Source organism: Pleurotus ostreatus (assembly GCF_014466165.1).
Source record: "Pleurotus ostreatus strain PC9 chromosome Unknown scaffold_10, whole genome shotgun sequence".
In the NCBI taxonomy this organism is placed as follows: domain Eukaryota; kingdom Fungi; phylum Basidiomycota; class Agaricomycetes; order Agaricales; family Pleurotaceae; genus Pleurotus; species Pleurotus ostreatus.
Genome location: NW_023503165.1, coordinates 1,124,037 through 1,139,018, shown reverse-complemented (window position 1 = coordinate 1,139,018; position 14,982 = coordinate 1,124,037). Strand labels below are relative to the sequence as shown.

Here is a 14,982-nt window from a genome sequence, read left to right as displayed (position 1 = left end):
AGGAAACCCATTGAAAGTGAACAGCTGAGAACTTCAGCTTGAACGCTGACGCGAGCGGACATCGGCGTTGCGCGCCATGAATGACATTCAAGCATTCATCTTCGATGTGTTTGGCACAGTGGTGGATTGGCGCACAACCATTGTGGAGGAGCTGAGGGTACAGGGTGATCGGTGTGGCGCAAGTTCGTGGATTCACCAGTATCAGGCCTTTTCCGAGTCCTTCTTTGACCATACAATTTGAACTAGGTACGATTAATTGGGACGAATTTGCTGGAGACTGGAGATCGGCGTTCTGGGTCGCAACGTAAGTCCACTGTGATAACGTAGAGCCCAAGCTCTAAACAGAGTCCTGAGAACCTGCCCTTTCGACTTCAGAAATGAGATTGCTGCTGGAGGGAGTGGGCCCGGAAGCATTGACGCTTTACACCGAAAGGTCAGACAAAGCTCCACGTTCCAGTGCAGGCCATTGCCATGCTGACGGATATACTGTGTCAGCTCTTGGACACAATGCTTGAATCGGAAAAGTGGGCAGACCTTGGGAAACTCTGGGATGATGAGCACCGAACTATCCTCACGATGGCCTGGCATAGACTCAGAGGTAATGTACATTCTTATGATGGGTTTTTTGGACGTTGCTCATAGCATGGTCAGCCTTTCCCGACTCTTCCAAAGGACTTCACGCGCTCAAGAAAAGCAAGATCATTGCGGTTTTATCTAACGGAAACATGCGCTCATTGATCGACTTGGTATGCTGCCTGCACCTTTACATTTACCCTATGTTCCGTTAACTTCAGCACGATGCCTGGAATAGGCCAAGCACTCGAATCTCCCATGGGACGCCGTGTTGTCTACAGAGCTTTTTGATACATACAAGCCGTGAGTTTGAGTAACTGGCGACAAGTTACCCCATGTTAACAGGTACTAAATCTGATACTATCATAGGAATCCCAAGGTCTACCGTGGCGCAGCGTATCATCTTTCTTTGGAGCCCAGACAGTGCGCAATGGTCGCTGCCCATGTTTTTGATGTCAAGTCTGCTGCCAGTAACGGCATGAAAACGGTATATGTGAGACGAGGCGAGGATCCGCTTTCAATGGAGGTCAAGAGCAAAAAGGATGGTGGAGAGTTCGACTTGGTAGTTGATTCTATTGAGGAGATAGCTGGTCTCTTTGCACAGTAATCAGTACACTTTCCCATCTATTACTGGCCTTTATATTCCGGACGGGGTATGACCACTTCAATACGAAGTTCGAAACTCTAACCAGATTAAGTACCCCTAGCCCCTGAGAGTGTACTTACTTGCGTGACAGTGACAGCGTGACCAGAAAACTTCTTTCTCTTCTCCCATTAACCCATCGACGATCCCGAGGTGAGTTTAGCATTTTGAGGGCTTCATTGCTGGCTTTTCGTTTATTCTTTCATTATCTGATGAAAAGAGCGCACTCGCTCCAAACCCAGCTCATTGAGGAGGGAGTAACGCCCCAATAGCCCTTGATATCAAACTGTTTTCTCTGATTTTTTCTCTCTGTTTCGTATCTGCTTCTCTTCTTGGGATCGCAAAGCTGATCAATGCTTTTTGTAGAGGTCTCAAGTGTGCTCTTTACTGGGTGAACGAGGCGCGTGTACACTGGTCAACTCTTTTTAGGACACCCGTGTATTTTGTTATCGCGTGAATTCAAACCTTTTTGCTACCTTCTTAATGATTCAGAAATATCGTTTCGCCGCCTACCGAAATCAGATTGAACCCGTCCTCAATACTCTGAACTCACCCATTCACAGCCTTGGGCTCTGATGTAGCTTTCAGGGTCACTCAATTTGTTTCAAGGGCTCGGCGTCGCACGGTGGTACTGAGAACCATAGTCCAAACGCGATTCAAGACGATGCTCCCACAATCTGCACATAGTCTTCTCACTACCCCAGCAAGTTGCTCCTAGTGAGCACGACGAGGATGCCCTTATCGATCGCTCAGGAATGGAAACATATAGACGAACATTCATGGACAAGGCCACTCTGGTCAGCCGAAAGGGTAGGTAACCAACCACTGGTCTAACACCAGCCAGTCGTTGACCCAGAAGGCAGTGTCTTGACAATGATAGCACGAAAGGCGATGGACTCTACAATATCACTCGAGCGATCTCTTTTTCTACGTCGATCCCGAGAGAAATTGTCACTGAGGAGCTTGTTGCTCAAGCGTGGATCAAGACTCGTCAATTGAAGCCCGAAGTTGGCGTTAGGTTTACGCCGGATCAGGTGTCTGGGGCAAATCGCATGCAGGTAGGTGCGATGACTCTGTCTTCGCGATTAGCAATTGTAACCTTTTCCTTACCAGTATGATGTTATCTCATCGGAGGACGAAGAACGACAATGGCTTGAAGACACGCTTGTCTATTCAAAGTCTAGCAACTGGCGAACCTTGTTCAACAGGTGCATCGGACGAAGCCTCGCCACAGGGACTCGAGGTGGATCTGCCTTGCTTGTCTTCGTACCGGGCGTCGAATACCACATTGCTATCATCAACATCTCCCATGTCATTAACGACGCCACCGGCAATCATGCTCTCTTCGCCACGTTTCTCCAGTCCCTGCTTGACGTGGCTTACGCCCCACAACCAAAACATCATATCTGGGGAGAAGAAGTCTCTCGTCTTCCTCAGAGTGCTCAAGGCGCGCTCGAGGAAGTGATGGGCAAGGCCACGACGGAGCAGCTGCGACTGGGAGAAGAGCACTACAAATATCAGCTGTCGGCCTTCTCAAAGCGGTATATTTCCTTCCCCATCCGCGAGAACTTTAGAGACTTGCCGCGGACGACGGGTTATGCACACATCTCCTTGGATGAGAGGGAGACGAATCACCTCCTGAAGAAAGCTAAGTCCAGAGAGATATCCCTGACCTTCGTCATCGTCGCTGCTTTGGGCGTAGCGATGGAGAAGCTGTTCGGTACCAAGACGGAAGAGGGATCCGTTTTCATGTTCACATGCAACACTCGAAGATGGTCGAACCCCAGCGAACGTAACATTGCGTCGTCGATGGCTTCCGCTATCAACTTCGTTTGGGCTCCCAAGGAACTCAAAACAGATATTGGTTCCGTGGCCACGGCAGGAGCCGCTGATAACGTTGCTTTGGAAGTATACGCACGCCATCTTCAGGGCGAGTTGAAAGCCATGCTGAATACGCCCAAGTCGGTTTGGGGATACTCGTATCTTACTCCGGGGTATTGCGGGGCACTTGATAACGTTGACTGGAATCAACCGCGGCCAGCTGGGTTGGCGGTGTCCTCGCTGAACAGGATTGAGAGGGGTCTCCCTGATAAATACACTAGTAAGGACGGCGAACACACGATATCCCTTGCACCAGATGGGTACCGCGTTCAGCTCAGGCAGATAGGTATGCACACAATCTTATTTCACAGTGAAGCGCACTGAAGTCCTTTTAGATTTCCAGCCGTGGTCCCACATATACACATTTCAGGGTAAACTTACTGTCACTTTGGAGTTCTGCGTCAAGTACTACAAGCCGGAGGTTATGCAGAGGGTTCTTGACTCTGCCAGTGACATACTAAAGAGCTATTCTTGCCGGTTGTAATTACGTAACGTCAGAAGCATGCTTTACAGCTTGGATGGTGGAACAAAACAAACGTTTAACGTTTAACGCAGCAGCGTATCCGGAGATGCCACAAGCCATTCCAAGTGGCACTGGTAACCTTCCAGCAGGCAGATCGTAACACTTTAATGGGACTCAGAAATGCTTGGATACAATGAACGCAGGATCTATACGTCAAGTTAGATATACGATACATTGGTTATGCCAGAATCTACGATCAACGTGTAGAATATTCGGGCGAAGCAAGGATGTTGGGAGCAAGGTAGGTAAAGGTTTGATCGTGGGCGCTGGCGCCCACTAAAGCGGCGCAGCTTCGTGTGCGTCGTAAGCGTAGCAGGATCTGCATGTCAACTAGGAATACAGACCAGAGCTAAGAAATACAAAACGGACGTCTCAGACGTAAAGAGCATAAATAGAAGCAAAAAAGAAACCCAGGAGATCATGATACACAGTGAAGGGCGATGGATAGGGAATGTATTGGGTAGTGATTGGTGCGATGGCGTGTTGCAGTGGTGGATGATTGATGTTGCAAATGCAGAGTGCATGCGTATGTGAATCGTAAAGTCGTTAGAGTGTGCGCTCGAAAAGTGGGAGAGAGAATGCGAGGAGAAAGCGAAGGAGGCTTAATGCGATCGCTTGGCCATTCGGACGAACTTCGAATGTCTGCGGACGAAGGATGTGCCGACATCGCGACGAGCTGCTTCGGACTCGGCTCTGGCGTACGCCTCCGAGTAGAGTTGCTCTGGCGATGGGGCGGCTTCGGGCTCAGGAGCAGCCTCACGCTTTCTCTGTCTGCATGTCTTGGTTGTCGATTTAGGGGTGGTGGTAGCGGCTGGGGCTTTCTGAGTTGTCGTTGCCTGGGCGGCTTTGGTGGAGGCAGTGGCGGCCTTCGTTGTTGCTGCAGCTTTCGTAGTAGCAGGAGCGGGCTCTTCTACGTTACCGGAACCAGCGACCAAGGAAGCGATCTTAGGACCGGGCATCTGGTAATCGGAGGCGCGGCCGCTGTAAATCTAGGAAAGGAGTGGGCGGTTAGATATGTAAGGGACTGCGATATCAATCAAGGGAACTTACACCCTTGCCAGTGATACCGGAGTCAGAATCCTTGTAGGCCCCGGGGAAGGATACGAGCTCGCTAGCCTTGGGAACGCCATTCTTGTTACCGCCGACCTTAATCTGCGTGCACGAAGGATAGAACTCGGCCTTGGGAGCCAAGTGCAGAGCGATGATTTCATGACGGAGGAGGTAGTTTCCAGGAGCCAAGTTCTCAGGGAGGGTGAACGAAACGGGGGCGCCGTTCACTGCAAATTCACTATCAGTACGTGCGCCAGCGAAAGAGAGAGAGATGAGAGTAACTTACTGACGTCCTGCTGGAACCATTGACCGTTGCTCTTCTTGCCAGCTTCATGGATCTTGAACCATTTAGCATCAGCGGCATTGAACTTGTCGCATGAGACTGATCCGCAGGAAGCGAGGTAAGTCAAGGACGGGCCAGTGTTGTGAGGCCACTAGAGACGAATGATTGAGCAAGCTAACATCCAAAGAAGAATCTGTTTGACGTACTCTGCCCCCTTGTCCAGTCTTCCAAACGATGTCGACGGAGCTGCCAGGGTTAGCGGTGGCGACGAGAGCTGCTTTCTCGGCTCCAGGGCCACAAGTAATGTGCGATTTGGTAGCTCCATAATTCGGGTCTTGAGTGGAGATCCTCCTGATGGCACTTTGGAACTTCTTGCCGCTTGTAGGATCCATTCCCTTGTAAGTCGTTCCATCGATTTTCACGGAGTCAACGTAGCCATGAGCGGCAGCTTGAAGAACGAAAAGCGAGGAAGCGGCGATAGCTGCTACGAAAAACTTCATCTTGAACGGTGGTGATAAGCGACTGATACCGAATGAGGGGGAAGTTCAGAAAGAATGAAGTGAATGAGAGGAAAGAGGAGGAGGAGGAGGGGATAGGAAGAGCGCACGCAGAAACGACGAGGAAGGGAGGAATGAAGAAAAGGCTTGAGACTCTGAGTTTATAAACTTTGAACCAGTCAGGACTCAGGGATGTCCGCTTTGGGTTAGCGAGGCAATTGTTCGGTGTCAACTGTGCCTTCTTTTGCCTTTTTTATAGGGGACAACGGCACCTGCGGCCATGGCACCCCGCACGAAGTTCGAAACGCCCAAGTCGATCCTGAAGTCTGCAGGTGGTGTATGACCGATAATTCCACTCTGTGCATGGATTTCAAGCGTCCATAGGTGCAGTCCCCGCCCGATGCCCACTCGGCTCACATGTTTGTTCCCTCCGATGCATGTCGGAGCTGTGAAACCCCTGATCAAACACTAGCGTCAAAACAAGCGTCAAACGTCGCACCTTCATTGTCCCCCACATTGTTCGAAATCGAAAAGTTTGAGCCCTATTCGCCGCTTTTACAAGGTTTTGGATTTGATTCGATTCGCGTGTACGACTGCGCCGGCCTCTAGATACGAGGGATTGCCTCTTGATTTCGATCCCTTAACGACGAAAGACTTCTTTCTTTCTTTCGCTCCAACTCCACAGAAGTCATATTCCTGCCAAATCTTCATGTGCGTCTTTTATGGCGTGATTGAAGAGGCTCGATCCCTTAGCCTCCGGATCCCCTCTTTGCCCGAGGACTTGTGTCGAACTCAACAACGCTCATGCGGTGTACACCGCGTAGATATCTCACAGCCCAACGACTATGATTAGCTGTACAATTCAGCAGGGGTCTGGCAAACCCGCCACTCGAAGTTTGAGCCTGGTTGTTATGCGGAGACGTTACTGTCTTTGTGGCGTTTATTAATTGACAATCTCTGTACAATGATCAAATCAATAGCGTTAAATTTCATAGCTGTGCTCGACAACATAGAGAGAAGAGAAAAGAAAAGAGATGGACGTACACCTATGAATGTTCTAATGCAATTGGCTTATTGATGAGCAGACAGGATGTCGACTTTGGCACGACGACCCGCCGGGGGCAAATTCTTGCCACTTTGGTAAGACAGGGACTCGGCACGGGTTGATTGGGAGAGACAAGGGCAACCCATGTATGGGAAAAGGAAGGCGTTTATGTATCCCCTTCATGATCTTCCTTCCCTCCAAGTTCATGAGTAGTTTGCAAGGGCGTGGCGACTAACAAGCCCCATTATTCGCGCATTCCAGGCTTCTAGATTATCCAAGTTTATCTAGCACCTGTTTGTCTCTCGATGCTGCCAGGAGCGACAGGGAACAAGTTAGCTCTGGAATCCGCAAAGTCACGAATATATTAAGGCCGAGCCTGCGAAGTATCTTTGTCCGGAATTAGCCAAAAGCTGGTACAATGCCTCCGGGGTGTCGGTGTCCATGGGTGCTATCTGAAGCTCCTTCATTTGTGGTGATGGTGGTGTTAGGTCAAAGTAAGCGGTGGTGCTCTGACCGTGAGGCATTTCCCTTGCTCATGACAAGCGCCCGTGTGAAGGAAGTATATGCTAGCGCTTAGCTGTTCCCTGGTCTCTTGCTTTCAACCACATCCCCAATTATCTGAAATATTCTCGCTAGACAGCAATTAGCGCGGCCATGGCGCACGGGGTGGTGCGGAGAATTGAATTATCCGTGTCCGTCGCGTAATTTGGTTGTCTGAACGCGCCACAGTGCCTGTCGAACTCTTCCTAAGGAAAGGGAAGTGATATACCCATCGGCCTTCACGCGGCGCCTTCATATAGGGCAAGGTATTCTCCCCATGGTCCACACGGCTCCGGGGATTCGTCTTTTGATAGGGCTACGAGGCGCATCGGTGTGTTTCTCGTGTTTCTCCCGTGCTGTCAGTCTGGTTGCCAACTCTAACAAACACAGGAACCCGTATAGAATACTTAGAAGGATAAAGATCGCTGCAAGATGCGTCGAGTCAAACCGCCAATTTGTCATAGAAGCTTGCAACACGCCCGCACCATTGTGCGCGATACCAGAACATGATACCGGATGCACCCTACTAGCCTACTGCGCTAGACGGCATTTCTGGCTGAGGGGGGGAGGTACGAAATGTGTAGCAGCTACACTGATCCCCAAACTCAGCTAGTAGCCACGAGGATTGATCATTACTCTATCCATACGCCTGGGACGTCTCGTGAGTATAACCTTGAGTGGGGAGACTTTCTATTGAATTTGTGCTTAGATTCACAAGAAAGGGGGTTGATTTCGCCTGCGTTTATTCGCCCGACCAATCAACATCGACTTCCAATTCACGAGTAATATGCGGTCCACCTTCTCCTTACCTCGCCGTCAGAGAAATGGCCTCGACCGGCAGCTACGGCGCGAGAGTTTCCAGATGTTCTAATGGGATAATACAGTTGAGAAACCCGGTTTCTGGGGTTTCTCCGCGTAACTTTGGAAACCCCTAGCAACAATGCAAAGTGGAGCGGGTTGCGTCGGCCGGGAGTCCGCCCGGAACATGCCTAATATATCTTAGCTCCCAACTCCGAACCTCGCCCTTTGTGTAAGTATGGCATGCCACGAAGCGCCCGGTGACTTGAAGCAGGCTCATTTCAAAAATTAGAACATGCCGGAAGGGCCCTTCATGGTGTTCAAGCAGGGCTACCTCAAAGTACGAACCCCCAAGACTTGAATATACTGTAAGACTAATTGAGCGATACAAATAAGTTACGCAGGCCCCTCTCCACATCACTAGACCGTGATCATTTGACGCAACTCACCTCTTTCCGTGTTCAAGCGCACCAGGACAAGAGGAATGGTGTCGCTTGTCACTCCAACGAACAAGTTCATGAAATGGCGTGGGTTAGCGCAATTATTCTGCTTTCCGACTCCACACGACGCCAACGGGCTCAATAACCTCAGGCTCGCGCAATACCGCACAACTGCATGAATGAAAGGATGCTCGATAGGGTAAAGCTGCTAGACACGTCGGAGAGCTATATAAACCTGCCCCACCGCTCCTCGCTTCCTCAGCAAACTTTTAGCCACTCACCAGTAGTAAGCACTCCTCTTCTTCCTCTCTTCCTATCTTCTAATTCGAGTTTTTTGTCTACAGGCTTTATCGTCAGCCACCAATCACAATGCGCGTCGCACTCTTCGTCCTCGCTTTCGCCGCTGTGTTCGTCCTCGCCAGCCCCAACGCTGACAAGAAGAAGAAGGTCAAGAAGCCCGCCGCCGCCGCTCCCGCCGACGCTGCTCCTCCCGCCGACGCACCACCCGCTGACGATGCTGCTGCTGCTGCCTAAAAGGGGATAATCACACTTACATCCCGGTGCGCTCGCTCTGACAGCGGCCCCCGCGTTCCCCAGCCCTCAACAGAGACTCGACTCGTCCAAACTCTGGACACTTTGCACTCGAATGATGTCGATAATCCACCCGTAGTATAGTTAACGAACTATTTGTCGTGCGCACTGCGCCCAATAGACCGTTACTTGCTGCCTTTTCCAAATCTTATCGTCACCGACGAGCCACGACGATCGCAAGGCAGCGGACGGAGGAAGTGAGAGGCATGAGAGATGAAACGACCTCACCAGGCCCTTGAGGCTTGTGCACCCGCAAGATGAAGAGGGAGAAGGTATGCTCCTGCCCTGCGGATAGCAACAACCTAAATAATGTAGAGGGGAGTCATTGTCGAGCGAAGACACGGACCCTCATCCCCATAACTCCCCGTGAAGAATCTGCACGCGGAGAAGGACCGAAACTTTGTGATGCCAATTTCAAGCCCGCCCCATTAGTGACTGCAGCTTAATATTTAGGTAGGATTGGCACATATTACTTCAAGCTCGCGACTTGGTATACGGAGAACCAAATATTCCTTACATTTTCGCTTCCACACCGGCCGGAGTGAATATGGCCTCGCCGGAAGACACACCCCGGTTTCTACATTGGTAAAGTTTATTTGAAGGGGGTTCTTGGGGTTTCTCCGAGAAACCGGGTTTCTCAACTGTATTATCCGTTCTAATGGCACATTCCTCAGGCCGAGCTACCCCAAGCCAATAAAGGCTAATTTACGCCAGAAGGCACTCTTGTTTCTGATGTTTGTCTGACTCGCCTAGTAAGTAATATTTCCTTCACTTATGCGTTAATGCCGCTTAGCAAACGACTTTCCTCGGCTACCGTAACGGTCTTCCATGATTAAAGAAGTCTTGCTAATTCGTACAGGGATTTCAGAATGGCTTGAATACCGGAGCTGATTGAGTGCGAAAGGAAGTCGGCGGTTCTCGATTTTACCTTACCATATCTTGATGGAAGGGAGAATTTACCCAGGCCGTCGATTACCGAGGATTGTTGATAATTTCTACAGGTGGCTAGTATTTTATGGGTACGTTCTGAAGAGATTAGGTCCCTCCATTATTGAGAGCATCGATTCATTGAAGTCTTCGAAACGTCTTTAGATTGACCTGGAGCAGATGCCGCTGCTTCTGACGATTCATGCCTGATGTTAACGGTGAGAATCAATCACAATACATTGCGTTCTTTCTACTGAGATTGCTTTCATCGAGAGGATACCCATTATCGTGGGGATCGAAGCTGCCAATAATTAGTCTTATTCGCCGAAGACGTATATGGTTTACTTTGCCGGCGAGTAGAAAAGTAATTAGGTCCCCGTCGTGTGGTGTGGACCCGATTCGGAGGTTCTCCAATTCGTCATCGATAGCTGGATTGATATGTTGTTTTCAGGATCCTAACCATGATAAACAGATCAATGTATATTGAAGCGAGAAAACGGCCTCCTTATAAATATAAAAAGCAACGAATCAACATGTCCCAAACTATATGCGAATACACAAACAGCCCTATCAAATCTAAAAAATGTCCTCAACGACGCGAGTGAGTGTATCTACTGTTGCGAGTAGTGTAGAGGCTGATGAGCGATGTTTTCTGCAGGGTCGATTTCAAGGTGCTCCCGCTGATAAGTCTCCATTGGATAGTCGATGCCATCTGACCAAGCGCCCTCAGCCGCAAGAGATAACTTGTGGGAGGCTTCGACGGTGGGAGTCGAGTGCATTTGATCTGGATCGCTCCAGGCAGACTCAAACCCTTGCTGATGCTGTCTTTCGATGCCCGAATAACCCAGGAAAAATTGAAATTCTGCATTAACCCCCATTTGCCCCCCGCTGTCCCGTTCGGTGTATGTTGCGGAACTGGGCGTTACTGGCGATGAAACACTGCTTGCCGACGCTGCGCTGTACGTTAAGGAGCTTATAGAGCTACGACTTAAATCCGACTCCATCAGCAACCTCTCGGCGTAGAAGAGGAAAAGCTCACTTCTGTGTGTGCTGGTATTGGCCGTGCTCCATGTTCAACTGCGCTGGGATGGTCGCTACTGGGTGGTGAAGCTCGAGCATCGCCGGGTGGAAAGGTTGCTGTAGCAGGTAGTTCATCTGCCCTACCTCAACCTCGCCATCACGGGGTGGTGTGTTCGTCTGCAAATGGCTGCCTCCCACGGCGATGTCGTGGTCAACACCATGTTCTTGCGGCCAGTATACAGGAGCGTGATTGCCATGTTCGTCAAAGACTGCGAATGGTTGAGAATTGCTCCTCTCTCGATGCAAGACCTCCGCCTGTACCAAGGACGCTTGCTCGGCTGCAATCTCCCGTTGGAAATGGTTCGACTCGGTGTCTAAACGTAAGTGAGGCGGCTTTGGTCGCGAAGATTTGATCCTCTCGGCTGGAATAGTGACGTTCGAGGGAGGCGACTGCTGCAGTGAACTCTTCTCGGGGGATGAAGACGGCGCAGATGGCGCGCCACTGGACGATTCACTTTTGCGGCCCGAATCTTCTGCTGCTAGCGACGCGCGGCGTGAGTCAGACACGGACGAAACGCTAGGCTTCGATTTAACCCTATTGGGTCCACGAACTCTACCCTCCTTGGCGTACTCGCAGACCAGACCTCTAGTGATGCAGCGCTGGCACGCGGGATGCTCCCCGCTACACTGCAAAGATACTTGCTGTCAATAACGAGTGCTCTGTGTACACAAAAGTGACTTACTTTGGCTTTTCGGGTACGACACTTCTCACACGCCTGGGCAGTGCGAAGCCGTGGGTGCTCTGGGGTTCGGTAAAAGATTCCGGTAGTAGGGTCCAACGATCCCGCCAAGGTTAGCCGTTGGTTGTTCGTTATTGCTGGTGCAGGAGGCGGGGTGAGGCGAGGTGCCTCAGGAAATGACGAGCCGCCAAGCGTCCCATAGGTCAAAGGCGAATCTGATGCTATGGTGTGGGGGTCGACGCCTCCCCAGCCGTTCTGGTGGTGGGGTTGACGAAGGTCGTAGTCGTAGAATGACTGCGGCGCGTAGAGGGAATGCTGGGGTACTTCCGGTCCCCGAGGTGTATACTGCGCGTTGGAGTAACTGTCTCCCTCGTGACCTGAACCCATAGGGTAATGAGAAGAGGAAATGTGGGAGGCTGGCCGGCCGTAGAAGCTGCTGAGTTCTCGAGGATCATCCATTGCTAGCGAAGGGAGTGATTGCATGGAGTGGACTGAATGTCGCTTATAAGGATAGCTGAAGTCTGATTTGGTGTCGTACGATGGTCCACACATGAGTAGCCGGACGTCGGGATACGACATACTTTATGGAGGGGCGATGTTGAAAGTGGGTTTGAGGAAGGAGATTGAAAGGCTATTAATTGAGAGCGAGTTAAAGGCGTGGGGTGTTTGGCATGCGATGTAAAGTAAGGAGCTTGCTTTATGTTGCATGTACCCGATCCGTACAGATTCGATTCTGGAATGATCGGGCGCATGAGGTTGATAAAATAAAGGAGCTATTTACCTCAACATCCAGAAGGTAGACGAGATATTGCTACGCGTGGGACAGGGCATCAACGATACCCCCTATTTCTCGGACGACGGGGCTCAAGGCTGTCCAGCAGCGATTGTCACGGAATCAACAACTCTCTGCTCGATTGTTTGGTCCCAAATTTGCTACAATATCGACCACTCAACCTATAATTGCCGCTTTGGGCTCGGGACATACCCGATCGGTAGTCCTACAGTGGTAAGTGTCCCTTGATTGGCCGCGGATCGTCAATTCTCATCTCCTTTACTTCATGATCTCCACCTCCCGCTTTCCAATCGTGGGGCTCTCCAATTTTCAAACATACGCCATAGGTTTCTGGGAGGCTGGCGATTGAAAGCCCCGGGTTGGTTTTATCATGCGGACTTGAAGACACTCAATGCACTCGGCCCAGCGTCTAAAGTTTAACATTCTGCGAGTTTATTTAGATATTCAGGTTAATTATCCAATAATTTTGGGATAGTTTGCGGTGGCCAATGTCCTTGAGCCTTGAGGAGTAGTCCCAGCCTATGGGTCTAGGGGTGTGTGAAATAATGCCTCGAAGAGTCTGGAGATGTTAGGGACTAGTACTCACGAGAGTAATCAAATTTGACAATCAATATCCACAGAACTGGTATGTTGGTCGCGGACATGTCGGTCAAAGTGTCACGGGAGTGGTCGAACTCCGTGCCAGAACGGACGCTGGCTATGCGTTAACAAGCCGGCTCCTGGACGCCGCTCGGTACCGGCATAAACTTGACAAGCAAACGCACTTATTCAAGTCGCATATGCAGCCCTTCTATAACGTCCTCATAACGACAGCTAACACCCTGGAGTTGAGGTCAAATACTTTAAGCTCTAATAGCTAAACTGCTAATTACGACACCTTTCATAGGCCGTGCACCGAGCGGACAATTCGTGTTGAAGGGCTCCCTGTATTTCAAAGTACTTACACAGGCACAGAGGTTTGAGGTAAATATTTCTCGCAGGGCGTCATCGGGACAAGGGCGGTCTGCTTGCGTCATGGGTGTGCACCAGGAAACCTTGGAGAGGCGATAGAATGATAACCCAAGGCCAAACGAAAAAGGGGTCATTGAATTATTTCGATCGGTCACCATACAAGCCTGTGAGAGTGGAAATGAGCATCGTTGGATGACACGCCCATCGAAATTAGCTCACTCCTAGCAAGCGTATCATGAGTAATGATGTATACCTAGTGACACAACAGTCACGAAATAATGGAGCCCCCCTCCTATCATGGTGCTCACGTCTGCCTTGATATCTTCCGTAAATCATAAGCACAAAGATAGAACACGTTAGGGGGGTTCTGAATCACGATGCTTAGGACTTGGGTGAATAATTCACCGTTTGGTCACCGCAGAGTTTTGATGCCATCGGACGGAAACTACCTTTCGGTGAAGTTAACCTTCTCTCGTGTGGGTGAGATCAACGAAGACGGCGCCGCTAATTGCAAGAGAACATAAAATTTGACACGTCAAGGGCGTTCGATGTCAAATACAGCTTCGTCGTGGAGCGATAGTCGGTGTCGTCCGTTAGATGCTGGAATAAAAAAGAAGGAGGAAGGGAGAACCATGGTGGGCGGAGTATATTGGCTTTACTCACGTCGGGTCGAGGTTCCGGGCTGAAGACCTGAGAGCCTATTGATTCAAATGACTGACTCGCCCGTACGTGTATCCCGCAAATCCTGGGATGAACGTCCTTACAAGTCACTGAGATGTTGTGGTTTTTGGCTGCTCGGTTCACGGAGGCGTGCTGGCGGGGAGGTCGTTAGGAGTGATGCAGTGCCGATGCTTTGCCGCTGTGCATTTCATCGTATGAATACGGCCTAATGGCGACTGGATGACGCCTGAGGGGGAAGGTCGTACGTGATGAATTACGTGGGACGTGGCATCGAACACATCGCACGGTGTTTAGTTGCGAATCTGAGGATCAGACGAGCTTTTGCAGTCAGTGCACCTTTTGCATCCATAAGCTCAGGATAGCACCGTTGCTTATGGTAAAGCATCTCGTGGGCCAAGCCGTGTTAACGGAGTTTTCGGTTGAAATTTTAGGGGAGAGGGAGGTATTCGGTCGGTAAGCTTATAACGCGCGGAGTACACTGAAAAACCGCGAGGGTTGGTTTGCGATAGGCGTATTGGGGTAATCGATATTGAGATCGGATTCGGGGATCAATCGTTCGGGTCATCATGCTTCAGCTCGCTCCTATGTAGAGAATGCCCAGAAACGGGGTGTAAGCCAATATACAAGTGAGAAGCCAAGGACACGCACCGTTGAAATTAAGCTGACTATTGTCAATGCGAGCTTGGTGTGTCACGTTGTCGAGAGGATGGCTTCCATCACGTAGCGCATTCATACCAAACACCAGATGGACTTATAACAGGCCTAAAGACCAGAAACACGACACCGAGGCTCATGTAGTACGTTCTACCTGCGGTAGAACGTACTACATTTCAGAGCGGTACCCAAAACGATTGATTTCAGTAGCGTCGATCAAATAGTTACACAGCAATTCCAAATAAACTCATGACGGTCTCCTAGTGCGATTCCAATGAGTATTTGGGTAGTGTTTGATGTAATGATACTTACTTGCTTTGATGATTACGCAGCGTTTGAGGGGAAATTTTCA

At 50.2% G+C, this 14,982-nt stretch overlaps 4 protein-coding genes across 4 annotated transcripts; 2 read left to right on the top strand and 2 right to left on the bottom strand.

Annotated features, from left to right (window-relative positions):
* Positions 1–76: 76 nt before the first annotated feature.
* PC9H_002139 (uncharacterized protein) lies at positions 77–1,180 on the top strand (the record flags this gene model as incomplete). Its single annotated transcript, XM_036771781.1, has 7 exons — positions 77–182; positions 247–304; positions 376–433; positions 496–598; positions 652–746; positions 812–876; positions 943–1,180. The coding sequence occupies 7 exons, from the start codon at positions 77–79 to the stop codon at positions 1,178–1,180; spliced, it is 723 nt and encodes a 240-aa protein (XP_036626402.1).
* A 768-nt stretch (positions 1,181–1,948) lies between these two features.
* Positions 1,949–3,581, top strand: PC9H_002138 (uncharacterized protein; the record flags this gene model as incomplete). Its single annotated transcript, XM_036771780.1, has 4 exons — positions 1,949–2,026; positions 2,080–2,274; positions 2,330–3,383; positions 3,433–3,581. 4 exons carry the CDS (start codon positions 1,949–1,951, stop codon positions 3,579–3,581), a joined length of 1,476 nt encoding a protein of 491 aa, XP_036626401.1.
* Positions 3,582–4,222: 641 nt separating this feature from the next.
* PC9H_002137 (uncharacterized protein) lies at positions 4,223–5,453 on the bottom strand (the record flags this gene model as incomplete). Its single annotated transcript, XM_036771779.1, has 4 exons — positions 4,223–4,609; positions 4,671–4,897; positions 4,957–5,104; positions 5,160–5,453. 4 exons carry the CDS (start codon positions 5,451–5,453, stop codon positions 4,223–4,225), a joined length of 1,056 nt encoding a protein of 351 aa, XP_036626400.1.
* A 4,949-nt stretch (positions 5,454–10,402) lies between these two features.
* On the bottom strand, positions 10,403–12,130 carry PC9H_002136 (uncharacterized protein; the record flags this gene model as incomplete). The annotated part of the gene is made up of 3 exons (XM_036771778.1): positions 10,403–10,772; positions 10,831–11,498; positions 11,555–12,130. 3 exons carry the CDS (start codon positions 12,128–12,130, stop codon positions 10,403–10,405), a joined length of 1,614 nt encoding a protein of 537 aa, XP_036626399.1.
* Between the last annotated feature and the right edge of the window lie 2,852 nt (positions 12,131–14,982).